This window comes from Leishmania major, chromosome 10 (genome assembly GCF_000002725.2).
Source record: "Leishmania major strain Friedlin complete genome, chromosome 10".
Classification (NCBI taxonomy): Eukaryota; Euglenozoa; class Kinetoplastea; order Trypanosomatida; family Trypanosomatidae; genus Leishmania; species Leishmania major.
Window position 1 is genome coordinate 94734 of NC_007251.2, and position 19127 is coordinate 113860.

The following is a 19127-nucleotide window of genomic DNA, read 5'->3' on the forward strand; positions in this document are numbered from 1 at the left end:
ACGCTGCAGACAACTTCCCCCCCCCCTCCTTGCCGCCCCGCCAGCTCCCAGATGGGGGGGGGAGAAGCGCAGCAGGTGCGTTGCGCGTGTCAGCGTGGGCGTCCTCCTGTACGCTGTGCGTCTTCGCTTCTTCATTCCTCTCCTCTTCCTTGGTGAGTGAACTCATGTGACAGCCTGTGTATGCTGCAGTGGAGGAGGGGCGGTGGAGGGGGTGGCTAGCGCTAGGAGGGGGGCACAACAGTGGCACACGTACGCAGGAACGAAGGCGCCGCGCTCTCAGTACCCTTCTCGTCTCATCCATCTCGGCGCCCCTTTTCTGAAGGGCAGCCCTTTCTCTTACCCTGCTATCGTCAGTGATCGGTGATCACTGACGGTTGCACCCCCCCCCTCCCCTGCACTCAGCACGGCGGCCTCCCTGCGTACATGCACGCAGGCACGCCGACTTGTTGTACTTCGCGTCACGACTGCTCGTCTCTCTCGCTCTTCTCGCCGTCAGGTGGTACCCCGACACCCCTTACATGCGCATACGCAGAGCTGCAGCGCACACACGCTCTGTTCCATCAAGAGAGAATGCATGCATGTGTGCATGCGCAGCTCCACTTGTGAGCATCTTCTATCTCTTTTCTTGTCTCTCATTCGCCTGTTGGAGCCATGCTTCGCACGTCCTATCTTCTCCGACCAACCGGGCATGATGGCGCTGCCGCAGCCGCTCCCACGGAGCAGTTGAGCGACGTCTACTTGTGCGCGTCTTCACCCCCGGTGATCGAGGAATGGGTGGGATGGCCTGACGCGCCATGCGTGATGGCTGGCAGCATACGGTACTTCATCGACCCTCGCGGCGCGCTGTCACCGTGCGCGCCTGCGGAGTCATCGACGCCGCGCGCCGGTGGCACGAAGGTGCCGCGCACTGCTGAGGCGAAGTCATCACCGAACTCACCACCGGAGCTGTCCAGCGCCGTCCCCCTCGACGGGCTTTGCCGCGCGTACGAGGCAGCAGACGGGCGCAGTGGGAGCGCCTTCCTGCAGGTGTACTCTGTTGGAGCTCACGGTTTACTTTCTCCAGAGGCCAAGGCCGTGATAACTGGGTGCACCATGGCGGCGCTGCGGTCGCGACTGTCGCACCTGCTGGGCCTCCTGCCGCACGAGCGATTGAACGGGGCCGATTCCGCCTTGGGCATGAGCGCTGTGGCAGTACTGAATCGGTACTGTCGCGCGACTGCTGCCCTGCCACCGCCGTCGCCGAGTGCAATGCAGCCTCGATGCGGCACCGACACAGATGGCGGTGGCATGCGCGGTCGAGGCTGGGTGGTCACATGGGCATTGGAGCTTGTTCTCTGTGTGGCTGCTTCGCGCATCGTCGCTGGGCCACCGCTGGCCACCGCGTGCCCGCCACTGTGCGTGAGCGACTGCGGGGACGTCATAATGGCCTCGTTGCACTTTGGCCTCGGTGTACGGCTGCAGCGCGACGCTGTTGCCCACCACGACGAGAGAACGATCGCATCTTCCACACCACTCACATCAGCTGCCGAGAGGTGCCCGCGCTACGCTGCCCTGTCTGTACAGCTCACCGAGTGCACACCGGCATCCTCGCACCCGCTGGATGTCCGCTGCGCTGTCGATGTCACGAGGGTGATCTACGTGAACCATATTCGCTCTGCGCAAGCGCACGCTGAGGACGGCACGGACGCATTCCAGCGACTCGCGCGGTGTGAAGGTGGAGTCAGCGATCCGCTGTCAGTGGCAACGGCACGAGATGCCTGGGCAGAGGCGCTGCAGTCTTATCAAGCCAGCGCCATCGCTTCGCAGGGGGGCGTGCTGTTTGTGCTGACGCACGACCTGTCAGTGCAGTCTGGGCCGGCCGCCCTTCTCCCCTTGACAGTGCGCGAGGAGCGAAGTCGCTCTCACGCCGCCGAGATGTCGCACGACGTGGCCTTTCCGCCGGCTCTGCGCGACCACGTCCTCGCCTCCGTCCGTGTGCGGAGCGCGCCAGTGTACTTCAACCACATTCTTCTGTGCCAAGCGTGGTCTTCGGATGACGTGGTAGCTGAGGCCCACGCACGCCACTGGGCAGAGAAGCTTGCGAACGATGGCGCTCTGGCGCCTGCTCGCGTTGCCGTGGAGTGGAGGGCGTCTCTGCTCGTTTCAAGGGCAAAGGGAGGTGCGGCCGTTACCTCGGATGCCGGTGGGAGCCAGACGCTGGCGCCTACCCCGCTGCAGTGGGTTCTGTACACTGCGCGCCGTCAGCTCGTCGTTGCCGTTGCTAATCGGTCGCAAGTCGTGCTAACAGGCCGGCGACGGGGGCTCGACCGTACGGCTGCAGAGGCGACTACCAAGGCTGCTCAGTTTTCGCCGTCTGCGCTCCGGGCATTGGCGGAGCAGTGCGTCAAGGCGCTGCCCGTCGCACGTGGACTGCTGGGCTGGCACTGTCCGTGGCCTGTGCCATCGTGCCTGCAGAACACTGACACCTGCACCGCAATTCCGTCCGCCGCTGCAGTTGAAGAGGTGCTGTGGACGCTGCGCATGTTGGGCAAACTGCGATGGAGGGCGGCACAGCTGTACGAGGCGGCTGGCGACTCGGCCGAGCAGCACCGGCAGCTGCGCGCACTGCGAGCCGATGTGCAGCGCTGGTCATCGCGTCGCCGTGCGCGAACGTTGGCGGCTGATGGCACTACCCTAGCATGTGAAGCGACTGCGTGGACGCCGACCGTGGAAGATGTTGTGTGCCACGTAGATGACGGCGACTGGGGCGCGCTGACCAAGGAGCTATCGAGCATGTTGCCACCCGCGTAACGGCGGTGGCGTCTCCCTTAACCTCTCTTTCGGCCTCTATGCATGTGCGCAGCTGAGCCCACAGTCGCCTCGTCCCTCCCTCAACACAAAACGAGTACAGCACTGGGGACCCCTCCGTCCCGCCATGCCCTCCCTCGTCGTGCCCGCGTCGGTCGTGCCAAAATGGAGGCAGCGGGCACGTTGCGTGCCTTTGCTCACCTTCGCGTTTCGGACTGTGTGAACGCGCGCGAACGTGGTGGCAGTCTTGTGCATGTGTGTCACGTGCTGCTGCTGCTGCTGTGGCCACATGCCCGCCCACCCCCGCCACGTCCCCTGCTTAGCCGTCAGCACCGTTTCTCTGCTATGCGTCCATTCTCATTCCTCGTCCAAACCCGCCCCTCCCCCCCCCACACACACACACACTGCGACACCGCCCTCAAAAAAGTGCTCCCATTGAGTCCATCCCTTCGCACACCCCACATCCGCCATCACGCCCATCTCGCGCTCTGTCGTCCCCGGGCATACGCACATACCCCACCATTACCAGCGCTACCATTTTCGCCTTCACTGCAGCGATCACCACTCGTACCACTGCGACTCTCATCGAGCCCCAACTTCAAGCAGCAGCAGTAGCAGCATTGACAACGGAAGGAGCCGCATCCGTAGCCGTCGCGCTACGGACCCCGTTATTCCCTCCTCTTCGCTCTCGCACCCAGTGCTGCACCCCTGCGCACTGCTGTCGTCCGGGCGTTTCATGGTTCGCGTTCCTTTTCCCTTTCGCTCGTAGTCTGTTCACGCACACCATGACGACGATTTGCAAGCTCACCGTTGTAGCAGCCGTGGTGGCGGCGACGGTGCTGCTGGCTGCAACGAATGCCACGGCGCTGGCGGGCCAGATGTGCAGTGACCCGACAAACCCGCTGGCGAGCATCGACTACAGCGATGCGGCTGTGCAGGCCTGTGTAGTTGCCCGGTGCACCACGACGCTGAATGTCACACCCACCATAACAGCAGACGGCTTCTGCGACGGCGTGGCCACCTCCGAGTCGTCTGTCCCGTGCAACACGCTGGAGGTGGGCTACAATGCGTATTACGCCTGCCTTGTGCGCGCGCTGCAGGGTACGAATACGACGGGCCTCGCCGAATTTGGTGCTGCCGCCAAGGAGTTCTTCAGCACCCCCGGCTTCCCGTACCGACTCTCCCTCCTCGGCTGCTACGCGTGCAACCACTACCGTTTAACCGTATTCCCGTCTTTGGGCAGCAAGTGCTCGAACTGGACATGTGCCACCGTCTCTTCGCAGAGCCCGTCTGCGCCAGCTTATGGCCAGCCGGACGAGGGCTACAACCACCGCCTGTGCAGCACGGGCTGTATCACGGGCATTATAATGATCCCCTTCACTGTTGTCACATGCGCCATCTTCTTCGCGTGCGGGTGCTGCTGGCCGTCTCCATCGCTGAAGACGACCTACGAGGCCATGCTTCAGGAGGAAAGGCGAAAACACCGCCGGCACCCCAAAGCCGAAGACGACGATTCGCATGGCGTGGGTAACGGCTGCTATAGCCTGGCGCACGAGCCGGCGCCGGTAAGCAATCAGAGGAACCACCCCGAGGTTGAGGGGCAGCACTTTGTTTGAAATTAGGCGCCTACTATGTGCACATAAACGTAGCCCATATGCACAATCGTCTGGATGAACCTTAGATCTCGTGCGCGCGCGCGGGTGTGTGTGTGTGGCCGAGCGAATGATGGCAGCGAAAGTGGACGGATGCGCACAGGAAAAAGGAGAAGCAGCCGGTGTGACATGTGCATCCAGGTCAACCCCTCCCCCATAACCGTCGTGCACGCGCATCACTGGAGGTGCTCTGCCTCTCCTAATCGCACACTTACACATACACACACGCACACGTACACGTTACATCAACGTGGGGATGGTGTGTGTGTGGGGGGGGGGGTGCTCACAGACCAGCCGCTTCGCAATTCCTCAACACCCACAGCGACACAGAAACAGACACAGACATTGCGAGAAAAGACTCTGATTACTTGGTGTGTGTTTGCGTGTGCCGCCTTCAGTGTATGTCTGTGCATCAGTGCAGGCCTTCCATAATGTGGCCTTCGCGGCGTGCCGTTGTCCTCCTCCACCTTGGCTTTCTATTATCATTGTCTCCCTCTCTTTGACGGCGGGTGTTCTCCCTCCCTCTCCCCTTCCATTCTCATCGTCCTCTTGTGCATCTTCCGCCTTAAGCTCCCCCCCCCTCCCTCCTCCTATCCATGCACACACACACACACACACACACACGCCTGCCATCCATACAAACTCCTTTTTTCTCTCAACGTTGTGTCAGTCTTTACAGCGTTGTCTGTGGAGGTTTCGGTGTGTGTGTGTATGTGTGTATGTGTGTGTGTAGATGTGTTGGTGTGTGTCGGTGCCGTCTTGCTCTTTTACGAGGTGGATGTCTTTAATTCGTTGGCGCTCATACCTGTCCATTTCGCCCTCTCCTTCCTTAAATGTGCATGTACATATATATATATATATATATGTGCATGTGTAGGTATGTTTGTGTGTGTGTGTGTGTGTGTGTGTGCTGTAACCTTATACGCCTTGTGCTCCTCGCCGCATGTAAAGTAGCGAGCGCTCACGGACAGGTGAATGGGAAGAGGGAGGAAGATGTGGTCGCTGTGCCTCGTGTGTATGCATCGGTATGCAACGCGACCACCCTCTCGTGTCTTCTTATGAACACCGCCCCCCCCTCCCCCCACCACAGACACACATATATAAGCCTCACCATTCTTCACCTCCAGTATTTCTTCATCTGTCCGCCGTAGTATCCCTCATCCTCCCTTCACTCCGTGATGAGCTCACTATCGGTGGGATTTCAGACGCCGGTCAAACGCCTCATCTCCCCCCCCCTCGTCCTCGTCCTCGTCCACGAGGTGCCCACTTCTGCTGCTGACGCAGCAACGCGTGTATGTTTCCGCGTCTGTCATTCCCGTTGTTTTCTCTCGTTGCCAGCCGCAACTCATCGGCGGAATGGTGCACCGTGCCGGTGCTGGCGGCTTCCTCCTCTGTTCCGTTCATGTTGCTCTTTTCGTGTTGTGAATCTGTGTCTCACGGCCTCGGCAGTGGCGTGTGCGCGTGCGCATGCGTGTGTGGGGTCTCCTCTGTGCAATGTCTCCTCTCTCTCTCTCACACACATCGCATCTGGTTTTCCGTTTCCCAGCCTTGGCGCTTGCTTGTTTACTTTTTTCAGGCGTGTTGTTATTGTTGTTGCTGCCTTGCTCACATCCGTCGCGCAATGCCCCCACCCGTCCTACCAGCGCGTTCGAACCACGGTGCGTGGTGGGCAACCGACAAGAGGCAATCAGAGTTTGTGGTGCAACGTGTCGTGTCGTCGACCTCCATGTGTGGAGCCAAAGAGCAGAGACAATAGAAGAAGCATGTAACAGCAGCGTCCATCTCGTGAGGCTGGTGTCGCCAATGATGGCGGCAGACGACGCCTCGCATGAGACAAGCGCGCCTTGCCGCTCACTGGCATCGAATTTGTCGATGCCGCACACGCGAGGGGGTAAGCTACATCAAAAAACGGCATTGACAGCCCATGTCAGCAGAGTTGGTACGCAGAAGCCCACCTCCCACCCCCAACACCTCTCGCGTTCGCTGAAGTGCACATGCTTTTCTTTTTGCTGTTGTTTGTTTGTTTCCGCAGCACCTACTTCCTCAGCGAAGGGGTCCATCTCTCTCACCCGTCCCCACACGCCTCACTTCTCGCGTTTTACCGTTCGGTTTCGTCTGAACGGCTTCGAGCTTCACACCCTCTCGTCCACTGCCCACCATTCCCTCTTCACCGCTACCACCAACACTTCGCGCGCCTCCAGGAAGCCGCCCCAGCACCTTCCCTGTCTCTTTTTTCGCTCTCCCGTTGAAGGCCCCTACGAGCCCGTACGCGCATCCAACGCCCCCGCGCGCACAAGGGCCACTTGTCCGCTTTCTACACACTTCTCTCACCCCCCCCCCCGCCTTGTGACGAAGACTATCTCGACAAGACCCCCCCCTCCCTCTCCTCCTCCTCCTCAACCGTTGTTGGTTTCAAGAAGGCCTCCGGCCTCACCATTCTCTTCTTCGTTCCTCCCCCTCAGAAAAGGGAGTGACGGCCATCACCACCACCGTCACGCGGACCAAACTAACGTGCGCGTAGACACGCCCTCAGAACGGCTGCGTCTCATCTCTCCTTTTCCGCTTATTGTACTTCTCTGTCTTCATTGTCATTTGTGTTTTTGTGTGTGGGTGTATGTGTATCGGCGCTCTTCCGCCGACCTCTCCCTCTGTCGCTGTCGCGTGCACGGCGGACTGTACCCCCACCACTCACGCCACCTTCCCTGCACCCCTTCCCCCCCCCGTCCGCTCGCTACACAGACCGACTAATTCGCCTATACACACACACACATATATATATATATATGTGTATATATGCACGTATATCTATACTCATTCCCTTCTCGCACAGCCGCACACACGCTAGCTTTTTTTTTGGTTTGTTGTTGGGTTGCCGGATTGCCGTTGTCCTCATCCGCATTGAAGTGTCTCGGTGTCTCTCGGTCACCGTCTCACTTGCAGCAGCGCTTCTCGTATCTTGGCTCTCGTGCAGCCTCTTCCATCTCATCCTACTCGCCTGCCTCCACCTCTCTAGTACGGTCTCGCTTCTGATCGCAGACGGGTGCGTGGGCCTCATTCACCAAGCAGCGTTGGCTCTTATTTCTGGTGTTGGTATTGCGTGAGTCCGTGTGTCTGTGTCATTGAGCCTGTGGTCACGGCCACGAGAGTCCGCGCAGCCAGGGACCGCACCGAGTACAACAATTCGTACACACCAGTCCCCCCTCGCTTCCTCTCACTGCGCCCCTCACGCACTCCCGCACAAGCGCCGTAATTGCTGTGGCGTATTGGGCGGCTTCCTTCTCGTTTGATTTTCTTTTCTTCTTAACGCGAGTGTGTGCGTGCGTACGCGCGTCGCCTATTAGTTTTTTGTTGTTGTTTGGTTTCGTTGTAGCGTGCACACGCGTGCGTGTGAGAAAGAGTGGAGTCCCTAACACACACACACACACACACACACACAGGCACAGACTGGTCTTGTGTGCACCCCTGTTGGCATTCACTGTTGAACCGCCCGCCTCGCCCACCGCACGGCACGGCACCTTCTTTGCCGTTCGCGTTTCCTCTTCTGTCGCGGCCGTCAGACAGCCTATGTGTATGTACGGTGACTCAGACTCTTCGAGAGCGCTATAATCATGTCGTACCGTGCACGCCAATCTGAGTTCCCCAACTGGTCGCCTCAGGAGGAGGGTGTAGCGACCAACCGCACCAGTGCCTCTGTGACAGACGACGACTTGAGGCGTGACTTTGACAGCGAGGTGCTCGAGCTGGGGCATGACAAGTCCCTCAGCCGCAAGGAGCGCGCGGCAAGGAAGAAGGAACTGTTGAAGCGCCAGGCTGTTGTGGAGGAGGAGCGTAGGCGCCGCGCCATCGTCGCGCTGGAGGCAATGCTGCCACGGCCGGATTGGTACTCGAGCGACGACGAGGATGAGTTCACCCAGGATGGTGTAGAGGCACAAAAGATCAGCGAGCTCACGACGCAGCCAGAGGGCGGCGCTGGGCTTGTGTTCTGCGTCGTCTACACGGTGTTGAGCGCGGCGGCGTTTGTCTGTCACCTCACGAGCTCCTGCCCGATCCCGTGGATGCGCGGCGAGTCGGGGCGCAAGTACGGCGTGTGGCGTGCGACAGGTGGCGGCCAGCCAGACCTCGAGGTGAGCGACATCCACGACTGCTCGTACGAGATGCAGTCCTGGAAGGCCGCGGCTGCCATGTCCGTGTTGGCCACGGTCACCTCGTTTGGCGCCATGATCAGCGGTGTGCTGCTGTGCGTGAACAAGGGTCACATGGGCGCCTCCTTCATCCTCAGCTTCTACAGCTTTTTCTTCTCGCTCGTCTCGTGGGCGCTCGTGGTGGCGCTCTACCACTCCTTCCGCTGCGGCAAGGGCACCTTTGCCGGCGGCGTGGCTCACCTCGACGCCGGCGTCGCGCTGATGCTGATTGGGTGGGTGATGCACATAGTCGCCTTCACCGTGCTCGGCGTACACTTCGTCAAGTACTGGACGCGCTCGATTGATAGCGGCAAGACACGTGCGGTGCGCTTCATTTACGTGGCGGTCGGCGTCGCCACGATATTCTTGTACTCTGTGGGCCAGGCCTACACCATGTGGGGCAAGGCGTTTCCGCAGGTCGAGGCGTCTGTCTCGTTGTGGCACGTGCGTATCTACGACCGCAAGACGCGGCTGTCCACGTTCCTGAGCCGCAGCACCTACAAGTGCCCCGCCATCACCCACCGCATGAAGGCCGCGGCGGCTTTTATGATCATGAGCATCATCTGGCTCTTCTTCGCCGTCGTCCTCGGCACAGGCGCCTGCTACAAATCGCAGTACATCAAGATCTCCATCGTCTTTGGCTACGCCTCCTGCATCTTCGCTCTCACTGCGTGGATCACACTACTCGTGACGTGGAACAGCCGCCTGTGCACCGGTGCCACGCCGAGCGGCCAGTCGTCCTGGACGGACATGGGGTACAACGGCATCCCGTCCGGCATCCAAAATGCGCAGATCAACTTCAGTGGCTACAGCCTGCGTGAGGGCTTCGGTCTGATTGTGGGAGGTTGGGCCATCAGCACTGTGGCTCTCATCTTCAACACCGTCCTGTGGGACATCTAAGGCGGTGCGTGTGTGGTGTCCATGTGTGTCTGTTATGATGTCGCTGCTCTTCCACGCAGACTCGCGCACGCGTATCCAACAAGTCCCCTTTCCCCTCACCCTCCGGAAGAACGACCAAAGGTCTCGGATGTGATAGCAGCGTGGGCAGCGGCGCATCGGCCGCGCACACTTTGGCGCCGCACCACCGCCTGTACGAACACTAATACTTGCTCCTCTTCTAGTAACAACAAGAACAACTAAAGGGCAGCGCCGCCGAGCCATCGGTGCCGCAGCCGTGGCGCTGGCAGCCATCACTGCGCGATACACAGTAGATGCGTGAAACCCCCTCCCCTCCCTCTTCATCTTGGCTACGCGTGTAGGGCGTGTTGGGCCCCACCGTTTGTTTCCATGTTTTTTTTTTTCATTTTCCATGTGGTTTGCTTACTCGCTCGTGTGCGATCCCTCGTCCTCCGTCCGCGCGCCGACGTCTGTGAGGTCGAGGTAAGATCAGGGGAGGGGCGTGTGTTGCTGCGTGGTTTCGCAGAGATGCAAGAGACGTGCGCAGGTGACAGGCGTGTGGGAGCCGGGAGGGGGCTGGCGGAGCGGCGGCGGAATGGCGAGAGAGGTCAGACGTAAACGGTGCGCTGTGCGCCGCCTCTGGCGTTACATCCATGCATCCACAAATGCCCCCATGTGGCACCTCTTTTACACGGCACGGGCCGACGTTGCATTGGTTCTTCCCTTGCTCTCCCCTTTTCTCTCAGCCTCCTCGTCCCCTCCCCTCCTTTTTATTGTTCCGGTTTTTGCCGATCTTGCTAGTGGTCTCTCTCTCTCTCTCTCTCTGCGCGCGCGCGTACACGTGTGCAGGTGTGCATATGTGTACGCGCGTGTAATATATATATATATATATATATATATATATACGCACATGTGCGGGTGTGCGCATGTGTGGGCCTTTCCGTACCGCTCGTTCTGTTTTTGCGTTGCCGTTGTTGTCTTCCGTGTGCCTTGCTCCTTGTCCATCATTTGATAGCCCGAGTCACTGAGGGACCGGCGAGATGGCGGCAACCATCCGTGCCGCTTGCCTCGTTCTACTGGTACCAGTATCTCGCGCACTTCCTACGCTTATTCCTCGCCCGCATTCTCTGTGTACTTGTGCGCGGCTCTGCACACAACTGCCATCCTCCCTCTTCCCTCCACCGAGCTGGCCTTTGCAACCAGCCGCTCTTGTGTCTCCGCTCATTGCACAGTGAGTTGTTGCTCTTCGCGCTCTCTCTCTCTCTGTGCGTGCGTCTCTGCGCCTCCCTCAGTGTGTGTGTCGAGGGGGCGGGCTCCGTGTGCTTGGCGCCCCTCCATCGCACTTCCTTTGCTGTTGTTGTTTCCGTAGTTTGCTCTGCTCCCATATTCATTACGAGTTTTTATTGCATTGTCTCCTCATTTTACCTTGAGCAGCTGTGCACACGAGTCTCTGCGTGTATCGGAAAGTGTATGTATGTGTGTGTGTGTGTGTGCATCGTGCCTGGCCTTCTCATGCAGCACGGAGGTGGTGCCGACGTACGCGCGTGCGTGCCTGCACGTGTCTCCTAGGTGTATTGGAGAGCTGCATACACTCTCCCATCTCCTTACATCTTCCTTTGCTGCTCGAGGTCGAGGCAGCCAGTGCACGAAGAGCCGAACAAAGTGAAAGGGCGTTCGTGTATCCTTGCACTCCGGGACAACCACACCACATAAGCTGACGAGAGGGAGCAGAGGAAGAGCGAGAGAGGAGAGCTTAAAGGACGGCGCTGACGGTGGTGGTGGCGGCGGCGGTGAGGGGGGGGGGAGACTCTAGAGGGAAACGAAGGGGGTCGAAATGCATGCGTGAGTGAGCAACCCCAGCTGAGGTGACAGACAGGGCTTCTCAGATGCGAGGTCGCATTCGACAACACCGTCACTGCTCGAGGGAGAGCGGGGTATCTCTGCCTACCTCTGACTATCACCTGCTCTCCCCTCCTTCGCCAAAGGCAGGTCTCGCCTCATACCTACCAATCCCCCACCACCACCACCAACACAGCCACCTCTTCTCTCTGCGGTTCGGATCTTCTCCATGCTCCCACATCTCTTGATACTCGTGTGCGTCTCTCTGTATTTTTTTTGTTGTTGGAAGGGGGCGCTTGTGCGTACGAGCGAGGTCCTGCTGACCCGCTTTATAATGCCTAAGCGCATACGCGTTTATGTGTGTGTGTGTGTGTGTGTGTGTCTGTGTGTGCCCGTCTTTTCGTGCACGCGTATGAGGGTGCGGAGGAGGGGGGGGGGCTTGAAGTCCCCTGTGCTTCACCACTTTTTATTGTGTTGTTTACCTGCCTCTGTCGATTCGCTTCTCAGGCTGGTCAACCGTGCACACGTGTGTGCGCGCGTGTTTTGCGAGTGAGAGGGGAGGAGCGTGCCGCTCAGCAGGTGATGTGCGAAGCGCCATAGAATGTTTCTGTGTCTGTCTCTCTTTCCCTCTCCCTCTCGCGATGTCTATTCATTGTTCTCTGTATAACGAAGAGCCGTTGTCTCCATTTGTGGCTCTCGCGTTGTCCCTTAGCGGGGAGGTGGTGCGAGTGCGCGTGTGCGCGTGCCGTCCATTCTTCCCGTCACTCTCTGTCGCAGTCTGGTAATTGCTCTGTTTTCCTTCTCTCTTTGGTGCGCATATGCCTGTCTGTGCCTACGCGCGCCCCTCACTGTTGACGCCATCATCCTCTCGATGCCCCGCCCCGCCCCCCTTCCACCCTCTTCTCCTTCCCCATGCAGCACAACAACGAAGGATAGAGCGCTAGGCAAAATCCCCCCTCCCCCCAAAAGAAGAAGCATGCGAATGAGCAGGAAGCAAGTAAGGAAACAGGAGGAAGCGGCATCCACCGCGGCACCGCCAACCGTCACGGCGACGGGGCCGATGGAGACGAGGGGCGCGTAACGTGGGCGCGAAGGGGAGGAAAAACAAAACCGAAACACTTCGTCGTTGTTTCTGTAGCTGCCTCACTTTGACCGCGGCCGAGCCCCCTCGACCCCTCGCACATTTTGCAGTCAGGCACCACTACACACGCGTGGGCGCGACGCGTACAGGGGTACCCTCACCCTCCGAGGTGCACTCCAGCCGACCCCCTCTCCCCCCCCCCAGCTGGGGACTGCACTTGCTCTCTGAGAGAGTCAATGGTGAGTAGCGTGAGTGAGGCGCCCGACGCCGTTGTCGTGGGCGCGTGAGACTTACCCGTAGCGTTCACCACCGGTGCCCTCCATCGAGCGTCGTGACCTTGCTCTATTCGTTTCCTCCACCTTCCGTTGCGGCTACGTGTGCAAGCGTGCACCAAACCCTCATACCCTCCCCCTCCACACTCTTTCTATCTGCTACGTCTATCTGTGTCTCATCCGCGGTCCCATGTTCGTCTCTCACGCACGCGTGGTATGCACACAGCGGAAGGAGCAATAACGGTCGTTCCTCCCCTCCCTCCCCCTCCCCCCCGCAACGTGCACCCTAACGGTGAATACGTTGCATCACTCCAGATAAGCAAGCACCAATCACGGACGAGGCTGAGGTTTGTCAGCCGCCCCAACCCCCTCTCGCCCTGCAGGAGTCTCTTCCAGAGCGCATCCTCCCTACTCGCACAACCGCGCACAGCTACACATCCCTTCTCCCGAGATGGCGGCCAGCTACCACAGGGAGGTCCGCGCGGAGACGGAGCTGGTGGACCAGCAGCCGATCGAGCGCTTCAGCCCTGATCCCAACAACGTGAGCCTAACCTCTTCGCAGGCTGACGCGAAGGCGCTGGATGAGGCGGCCGGCGTGGATCTGCGCGCGGTGCCAGAGGAGCACTCGGGCAAGTGCGTGATGATCTCATGGATCCTCTTCTCGTCCGTGAGCTTCATCTTCATGCTGGCGGCGTCGCTCCCAGTGCCGTGGCTGAAAGACGGCCATGGCCGAAAGTGGACGGTATGGAGGGATGTAAACGGGACGCCGTGGAGCAAGATCGAGTGTGACCACAAACGCCAATTGTTTCAGGCGATGGAGGCATTCACGATCGTTGGATGCCTGCTGAGTCTTGGTAGCCTCGTTGCCGGTGCCCTGCAGATGATGGGCCGCGGCCATCTTGGTGTGATGATGTTATTCGGCTTCTTGACAGTGATGGTTTCGCTGACGGACTGGGCGCTTATCGTGAACCAGTACCACAAGCACAACTGCGCCGGTGATCAGGTATACGCGGCTGGAATCAACCGCCTTGACGCCGGCTTCGGCCTTGTCTTCATCTCCTTCACCCTGATGTTGTTCGGCATCATCACCCTGGCGCGTTGGATGAACGAAAGCCTCAGCCTGTCGGAGCTACATCGCACCAAGTACCACAGCTCCGCCCTCATGAGCTCCTTCATCAGCGGCTGCGTGCTGACGATCGCGACCGTGGGAACGGCGCAGAACATGTGGGAGCACTACGACAGGACGACATCGCTAAAGATCACTTACTGGGGCGTCGAGATCTACCACCGCAACGAGAGCCTGTCGGAGAACTGGCCGCTGAGCTCCTACCACTGTCCACAGCTCACTCTGCATATGCGTGCTGCTGCCGTCTTATCCATCATCAGCGACGCGTTTCTCTTCCCCACGTTCCTGTTCTCTGTTGCGGCCGTATATAGCCGCCCGTGCAAGTGGGTCACGGTGGGCTTCGGTGCGGTCTCCTGGACCCTCCTGCTGGCGTGCTCGGCGATCACGATCGCCGCTCGATACAAGACGTTCTGCCCCTCGGGCGTGGTGCCTCCGAGCACTGCCATCTACGGTGCCCCGCTCGACACCGTCGAGCAGCGGGTGAACTTCAAGGGCTTCGTCATCACAGACGGCCTGGGTATGATCATCTCTGCCTGGTGCATCACAACGGCGAACCTCATCTACCTTGTGGTCAAGGGGTAAGGCGGCGGTGAGGACACAAGCAGAGGTACAGCAGCAACAAACAAAAAAAGGGCAAGGGGAGAAGGGGGCGGTGCAGCGTGCCGGTGCATGCGTGGAGAAATCCGTGAGTGGCTCCGCGGCGGATAACGGCATGGATGGTGAAGGCGCTGCACAGTGGACGCGCTTTGCCACAAACACGCACATATGTGCGGCTTTACCTCGTGTGCCCTCTCCCCTCCCCCTTCTCTCTCTCTCTCCCCCCCCCCCCTCTTGCGTCAGCCCCGGCCTGCGGGCCTCCTCGGGCGCTCTGCTCCACGTGCAGGCGCAAGCGGAGACGGAGAGGCGAGCGTGCACAGCGCAAGAAAAACCGATAACAATTCAAGTGCAGGAGGAAACGTATGCCAAGGCGTCTAGACGTCATCATACCTCACATGCGTGCGTGCAGCTGGTTGGGTGCATGCGCGTAATCGGCACGCGCGCGTGTGTGTGCGCGTGTGGTCATTTCTCTGGCGCTGATGGGTTGTTATATTTTGTAAGTTTTTTTTTCTTTGGACAATAACCGCTTCCTCTTTGCTGCGTGTAGCATCTTTCGACTTCTCACTCGCTTCAAAGATGAGGCTCTTCCTCTTCCTCGTCCTCCTCCTCTTGTGTGCTGTGCATCCTCGTTGCTGGATGTCCTTCCTCGCTCCCCTCCCCCCCTCCCCCATCTACCCACCCCAACCCTTATTTTTCGTTTGGAGAGTCTGTCTATGCGGGCGTGTGCAAGAGGCTGGCTTAGCGTACGCGTGCGCTTGTGGAACCTGCCTCTTGCTCGTGGCGGTGTCCCGACAGCATGAGGAGGAGGGGTAGCGGAGCGGAGCCCTAGGCGCAGCCACACACATGCACACACGCGGGAGTCGCGCCACGGCATCCATGAGTAGCGAGGGGGAGGGGGAGGAGCGGGAACAAGCGAGCTGCGAGAAGGGCGGGAGGGAGAGCTCCCTATGTCATGCTCGAAGACCGAACGAAAACACACGAAAGGGCCAGACAGCGGACCACACAAATTCGCCAACAAGTGAGGATCATCCGGCCGCTCGAGGAGCCATCGACGGACGCCACATGCGCCCCTTCGCTCTTCTTTCCTGTATTGGCATTATTCAAAACCCCCACCCGCCCACCCACCCACCCAAACAAGCAAAAACGAATACGACGACGACGCGCTGCACTTTTTTTGTGCGGCACACGGCAGTCCGCGTAAGATGCGATCTCACGCAGGACATGGCTCTGAGTGTTGTGTGCCTCGGCACACAGCCGCGCAGGCACCTCCACGGACGCTCGTGCCTCATCGTTCTCGGCGTGCTCGGCGTCAGAGAGAGAGAGGGAGGGCAAGCGCCCGTGCGCGCGTGGTAGCACGGCTTTTGTCGCGGTCTTCCTCTGTGTGTACAACACACAGTCTGTGTTGCCTAGGCAGGAGAACTGCACCTGCTGGGTTGCCTTATTCTTGAATACACCCTTCCCCCACGCACGCGCTTGCCCATACCAGTAGAAACCAAGACCCACACGCGTTCTGGCTGCCAGACTCCACCTTGGGCCCTCTCTCTCTCCTTCTCTTACTTCTCTTTCGTGGCCCTCCGCCCTCTCCCCCGAGCGCACATCTACACTCGCCACTTTGAGTCACTCATCTCTCCCCGCTCCCATCAAGGCAGCACGTCCGTAGCGTTGCATCAACGCCTCCCCTCCCCTCCCCTCTCTTCCACTACTCATGCGTGTGTTTGGGAAGGGTGTGCCTTGCGGTCTGCCGGTTGCCTCTTCTTCTCCGCCTCCCCACTCGCCCATCTTTTGCTTTCTCTGCCCTACAGAAGACCCGACTAGAGCGCGCGCCTCCAGCGCATGAGCAGACCTCTGCACGGATGGTGCATGCGCAGGGTTTGTCTCACTATTGACGCTCCTTCGACAACACGAGCTCGATCTTTCGCTTGTCCGCTGCATCCATGACATCGCTGACAGGCGCCACAGGCCCCGCAGCCGCCGTCGCGCCCTTCTCGGAGGAGAATGCAATTGTGCTCGACAAGTGGCTCTACGACGTGTGCGGGGTGGACGACCTGCAGTTCCCGTCGCATCGGCGTGCGCAATTCGCGCGCTATGTGGAGCGGCTGCCGCGTGTGGCAAAGACGAAGCATTTTGTGGCCAACACCTTCGACTACCCGTCACGCTCCGGCACACGCGAGGTGCTCGTACTACAGACAATGCTGGAGGCACTGGCTCTGCACACACAGGCGGCGGTGCGAGAGACGGAGCAGGTGCAAAACAACGCGCTGCAAGTGCGACGGGTGTTGGAGGAGCGCACGATGGGCGCCTCAGCCATTGTGGAGGAAGAGAAGCCGCACGCCGTTAGCGGAGCAGCGGCCGCCGTGGAGAGGCGGAAAGGGAAAGGAGCTCCTGCGGCACCGTCTGCCACGCTAGCTCCATCCTACGCATCGTCCCCTCAGGGCCAGGGCTACGTGCCTTTCGATTCCGCCGCCGCCGCGAGCGACAATGGTGCTGCGACCCCTGCGAGGAGCGCAGAGACGACCCCGAAACCGCAGCAAGCGGGCGACGAGGCCGTCAGTGAGGATGGCGACGCTTCAGCGGCCCAGGAACCCTTTTCTGCCGCCGCGCGGGCAGCGCGGCCTGCGGGCTACGAAAAGAAGAAGGCGCTCTCTCTCCGCTACATATCAGCGATTCAAACAAAGACACAGGACATGTCCAGGCAGCGGGCGGAGATGGAGCAGCGCCACGCACGTCTGCTAGCCGACAAGGAGCAGTTGGACAAGGAGTACGAAGCGCTGCAGACGACCGAAGAGTTGGTCGTGGCCCGCCATCAGGAGGCCGAGTCCCGCAAGAACGAAGAGACACTGCTGCTGAGCGAGGAGGCAGCCATGTACGCAGCCGAGGAGGCCGCATTCGACATGGCGTGGGCAGAGTGTGCTGCGATGCTCGATGGGCAACCGGCAGCCGCGTGCAGCACAGGTGAACCAGGGGGCAGAGCAGAGGGGCCGCCCTCCACGTCGCCGAGGCCGCATGTGCCGTCGCTCTCCCCACCGTCTTACCTCAGTTCTGCTTCCGCACATCCGCTCCCGGCACCCTCATCGTCGTCACGCTCTCTCAGCGGCGAAGATCCTGTCGACGTCGCTGCTGTGGCACCTCCGGATACGGAGCCAGCGACAGTGGCAGCAGCGAATCAGGAGGATAGCGCCGGCGATCACCCAGGTACTCTATCCGGTGGGAACCCTAGTGGTGACTCGAGCAGCACCGCGCAGCCGCCTCCGCATCAACAGACCCTGGAGATGCTGCGCCACCGACTCTCTGAGATCGGCGCCCGCGCCACGAACTACCGCCGCCAGCTGCTGAATGAAGGGCACATGCATCTCCAACGCTTTCTCCAGTCCCAGCAGCGACTCAAGGACTGGCAGGGTATGACGGCGCAGCTGCGACGTACCCACCACCAGCTGCGCGGACAGGTGGACGTCATCCACACTGTTCTGTCCGACACAGCAAGCCGACTGGAGAAGAGCGGCACGACGGCACAGAGAACCAGCTACGGCGAGCAGCTGGCGCGGCTGAACGCGCTGCTGAAGGAGCGGTCGTACGAGACGCTGCAGTACTACGTGGGCAGTCGCGAGGATGCCGAAATGGACATGCTGCTCGACGCGAGCGCCGACGAGGAGCTGCGCAAACTGCAGCGGCCCTCGCCCACCAGCACGCTGGCGGGCGGCGACTTGACCCCTGCTCGGGCCGGCTCGGCGTCTGCATCCAATATGACTACGCCGACGTGTCAGAGCGCAGCTGCCAGCTCTTCTCATTCCAGTGACAAAGTCCTGCCGCCATCCGGGTCCTGGCGCACGCCTGTGCGCCAGGCAGCGAGCAACGGCACTGCAGCTGCAGCCACACTCAGCAGTGGCACCGGCATCCAAAGTAGCGTCGACTCGTCGCACCGCCATCGCAGTCGCTACGAGCTTGTTCGCCATCTGCAGCGGTGGGAAGCCGTGTTGCTGGCGGAGCGGCTGGCCATCTTGAAGGCCGCGCATATGGTGCCCGGGCCCAACAGCGGGACAGGGGCTAACACAAAGCAGGCCAACGGCTTCAGCGCCAGGCACGCCTATGAGGAGCTGCGTGCGTTGTTGCTGCAGTAGAGGGACCGCGCTGCCTTGTCCTCGTCGTGATGTTTTCCCTACTGTTTCGCCCGCTGTCCTTGTTATGCCAGCCTGATCGTCTCTCTTCTCACCTTCGACGCCGTGCAGGGCACGCATGCACGGGCGCTGCCCAGTCACGTCGGAACACCAGTGAGCTCGTGGCCGTCACAGGCACAGCGACGATTGCGAACGGTGGCGATGGTCTCGATAATGCTGCTCTTTTATCGCCTCACGAGCTGGTGGGTGTATGTGCATGTGGTTGTGTGTGTGTGTGTGTGTGTGCGTGTGCCAGTCATGCCGCCCATGCAACAGGTCCCTCAGGCAACAACATCCGCGCAGCTGTGTGCTCATCGGGGGTCAAGCAGGCGTTTTCCCTTATATTTTATTATCTTCTTCGTCAAGAGAATAGGAAGAGCAATGCAACGACCCCTCACCACCACCACCACCACCCGCCCAGAATGAGAGGAAGGCAACAACGCAAGACGGATGAAGGGCGGTGTGGGCACTTGCTTTCAACAGCAGCGGTCTGGCGGAAGGGGGAAGCAACAGCATCTGCCTCTTTATCCCTCCCCTCTCCTCC

The 19127-nt window shown here is 60.1% G+C and overlaps 5 protein-coding genes across 5 annotated transcripts; all 5 read left to right on the top strand.

Annotated features, from left to right (window-relative positions):
- Window positions 1-651: 651 nt before the first annotated feature.
- On the top strand, window positions 652-2790 carry LMJF_10_0218 (hypothetical protein; the record flags this gene model as incomplete). The annotated part of the gene is made up of 1 exon (XM_001681300.1): window positions 652-2790. The coding sequence occupies one exon, from the start codon at window positions 652-654 to the stop codon at window positions 2788-2790; it is 2139 nt and encodes a 712-aa protein (XP_001681352.1).
- Window positions 2791-3572: 782 nt separating this feature from the next.
- Window positions 3573-4403, top strand: LMJF_10_0219 (hypothetical protein; the record flags this gene model as incomplete). The annotated part of the gene is made up of 1 exon (XM_001681301.1): window positions 3573-4403. The coding sequence occupies one exon, from the start codon at window positions 3573-3575 to the stop codon at window positions 4401-4403; it is 831 nt and encodes a 276-aa protein (XP_001681353.1).
- Window positions 4404-8047: 3644 nt separating this feature from the next.
- LMJF_10_0220 (hypothetical protein) lies at window positions 8048-9520 on the top strand (the record flags this gene model as incomplete). The annotated part of the gene is made up of 1 exon (XM_001681302.1): window positions 8048-9520. The coding sequence occupies one exon, from the start codon at window positions 8048-8050 to the stop codon at window positions 9518-9520; it is 1473 nt and encodes a 490-aa protein (XP_001681354.1).
- A 3640-nt stretch (window positions 9521-13160) lies between these two features.
- On the top strand, window positions 13161-14417 carry LMJF_10_0230 (conserved hypothetical protein; the record flags this gene model as incomplete). Its single annotated transcript, XM_001681303.1, has 1 exon — window positions 13161-14417. One exon carries the CDS (start codon window positions 13161-13163, stop codon window positions 14415-14417), a length of 1257 nt encoding a protein of 418 aa, XP_001681355.1.
- Window positions 14418-16366: 1949 nt separating this feature from the next.
- LMJF_10_0240 (conserved hypothetical protein) lies at window positions 16367-18547 on the top strand (the record flags this gene model as incomplete). The annotated part of the gene is made up of 1 exon (XM_001681304.1): window positions 16367-18547. One exon carries the CDS (start codon window positions 16367-16369, stop codon window positions 18545-18547), a length of 2181 nt encoding a protein of 726 aa, XP_001681356.1.
- Between the last annotated feature and the right edge of the window lie 580 nt (window positions 18548-19127).